This window comes from Zea mays, chromosome 3 (assembly GCF_902167145.1).
Source record: "Zea mays cultivar B73 chromosome 3, Zm-B73-REFERENCE-NAM-5.0, whole genome shotgun sequence".
Classification (NCBI taxonomy): domain Eukaryota; kingdom Viridiplantae; phylum Streptophyta; class Magnoliopsida; order Poales; family Poaceae; genus Zea; species Zea mays.
In genome coordinates, this window is record NC_050098.1 from 41,206,352 (window position 1) to 41,209,063 (window position 2,712).

At 41.6% G+C, this 2,712-nt stretch overlaps 1 protein-coding gene across 1 annotated transcript; it reads right to left on the reverse strand.

The window, feature by feature from the left end:
• Positions 1–496: 496 nt before the first annotated feature.
• Positions 497–1,679, reverse strand: LOC103651898 (triosephosphate isomerase, cytosolic-like). The gene is made up of 5 exons (XM_020550690.2): positions 1,624–1,679; positions 1,071–1,198; positions 843–921; positions 668–750; positions 497–548 (listed from the first exon to the last, which is right to left on the reverse strand). The coding sequence occupies exons 2-5, from the start codon at positions 1,191–1,193 to the stop codon at positions 501–503; spliced, it is 333 nt and encodes a 110-aa protein (XP_020406279.1). The 5' UTR covers positions 1,194–1,198; positions 1,624–1,679; the 3' UTR covers positions 497–500.
• Between the last annotated feature and the right edge of the window lie 1,033 nt (positions 1,680–2,712).

Sequence of the window (2,712 nt, forward strand, 5' to 3'; positions counted from 1 at the left end):
TCACAAGTTCAAAACTACTGACGCACGTCAATACCTCTTCGACTTCATTTTCCGCATCATCCACGTTAAGTGTACCATTTACCAGGGCACCGCAACATCCAGATTTTCTTCCACAGAAACGAAAATACTTAAACAACACCAGTAGCCCCATCTGATTAACAAACACAAGTAGCCCCATACCTAGCGATATGGTTTCAATTGGTCACGCTATGCAATTTTCTTATCTATAAAATTTTCAGCTGCCATCTGAACAATATTACAAATAAGAGAAGGCAAGAAAGATGAGACAACATAACTCATTCCACCATTGCCGCGTCAAAGTTCACAGTTGCTGCGGCAGAAAAGGTTCAGGCGAAAAACAACACAGGAACCAGACAAAAAGGGCGAAGCGAAAAAGCACAGAAATCAGTTTAACTTATGATAGATTGCCATCTTTTGTGGTCTGGGGTACCATTACACCACATGCGGAAAAAAAGTATGTTCGTCTTCAGCGTAACATCTTAAGCGGACTTCACGGTGGCCGCGTTGATGATGTCGATGAACTCAGGCTACAGAGGAGATAGGGTTGGAAATAGTCAGCAACACGAGCAGCCAGTTCATTGTTTCTTTGGTTTATAAAAAGAAAAAATAAACAGGACATCAACCGTCTTTCTGGATTTTTCATTACCTTCAAAGAAGCTCCACCGACAAGAAAACCATCGACATCAGGCTGTGCTGCTAGCTCTTTGCAGTTCGCGGCAGTTACAGAGCCTGTAGCAGGAAGCACGTGTGTGATTATCAAAGATGATTTAGCAGCCAGCACATAAAACACCAAGTCGATGGCTCCAACAAAATGTATGTACCTCCGTAGAAGATCCTAGTAGATTCAGCAACCTCAGGGCTGACGTTGGTCTTTAGCCAATCCCTCAGAGAGGCGTGCACCTGGGAACATAATACGAATCTGAGCGTTGCACAAAGAAAAGGATAATGTGTAGCAGATCAACATATTTTATAATAGTAGTGCATCACAGCCCAACACTGAAACAGATAAAAATATATGAACTAGTAGAGACTTCTAGAAAAAAACTTACTTCCTGAGCCTGAGCTACGGTGGCAACTTTACCAGTTCCAATAGCCCAAACTGGTTCATAGGCAACAACTACGTTGCTCCAGTCCTTGATCTTCTTTGTAAAACAAACAACCATTTGATCCATTCAGCCTGAATTTTCATATGGCGTCAATTTTTTTAACTTGGTAAATCCAAAGCAGGGCACTAAAAACTAGCATGTGAATTCATCCAAGCAACAGAAACACACATAAGCTGATTCCTAAACTACATTTGTTTATGAAAAACAGTAATGGCTGAACTACACATGTAGATTACTAACCAAACTGAATGCCAAGATGTAAATTTATCACGAACAGGACAAAACAAAATTCACCAGAAGAGAACTGTTCAACAGAGATGATGTCTAGCTAGTAGCTACATTTATATAATCTTAGTATTATATGAATGGGAGCTAACTGTAGAAGCACTTGAATATAATCAATCAACAACTCTTCATTATCATAAGAAAAAAACTAACAATGAAGAGCATAGACAAAGACTACACAATCACTGGACTAAGAGTAAATGAAAGGTACCAGCAATTGGTTTTGTTTGTGCAGCAACAACATCCATTGTAGACCCAGCCTCCCTCTGCTCCTTAACATCTCCTCATCAAAACATAACAATTACATTTGAGTGTTAGTCTTGTGTCGGTGTCTTTTTATTGAAACAAACAATTGAGTTTTGACAGACTTACCGTAGGTCTAGTTTGTTAGGACCTCCTTGTAGACGATGTTCTTAGTATATGTCCCACAATCTAATGTGGGGTTCTTTCTTACACCCTTCCTTAACGTTTTCTTCCCATCGACGGATGGGATTGCAAGAATCTTTATGTTTGATCGGGCTGTCGCTCTAGATAGAGCAACATATAGTTGGCCATGAGAGAACACTGGTTCGGGCAAGTATACACCAACAGTGGGAATAGTCTGACCCTGTGCTTTGTTAACCGTCATTGCAAAGCTAAGTCGTACATGAAACTGCTTTCTTTTGAACTGGAAAGGGAACATCTCTTCATCGGAGGGCCACAGAGGTATACGCGGCAGGAAAATTCGTTTTCCAGCGTGTTGACCCAGTACAATTTCTGCGTCAATGCTATTTCTTTGGAAACCACGAACGACCAGCCTGGTGCCATTGCAAAGTCCATTTGCAGGGTCTATATTCTGAAGCAATATAACATGGCACCCAATCTTGAGCTTCAAAACATGTGGTGGCAGCCCATTAGGCGTCAGTGTGTTTAGGAACTCGGGTGGGTAGTAGTTATGGGGATCATCCATGGCGCTATCGAAACTATGGTACACCATATGCTCCCCTTGAAAACGATCAATCATCTTAACATTTATCATATCCACCCATTCGTTCCGCGTTGACAATATCGCCCTTGAAGTGATGTAGGTCGAATTAGACATATTTTTGTTGAGATTTGGGAAAACAAAGTCTATTAGGTTGTCAAGATCGCTGTCACTCCCACTATAAGGCACACATACCTCGTCAGGAAGACGGATGTCGCCGTCAGTATTTGTGTCCTCAGTTCCACCGCCTACGTGTAGCAAATACTCCGCAAACCAAGGGTCGTTTTTTGCCCTCATATTGGTAACAAGCTTTAAGTGGGACATGGACTCCCATAG

Excerpts from the sequence above, each read along its gene's own strand:
- LOC103651898 (XM_020550690.2), bottom strand. The coding sequence starts at position 1,193 with ATGGATCAAATGGTTGTTTGTTTTACAAAGAAGATCAAGGACTGGAGC. Across the intron at positions 922-1,070 it reads CCGTAGCTCAGGCTCAGGAA|GTGCACGCCTCTCTGAGGGA; the intron begins GTAAGTTTTTTT and ends TTATGTTCCCAG. Across the intron at positions 751-842 it reads TACTAGGATCTTCTACGGAG|GCTCTGTAACTGCCGCGAAC; the intron begins GTACATACATTT and ends TTCCTGCTACAG.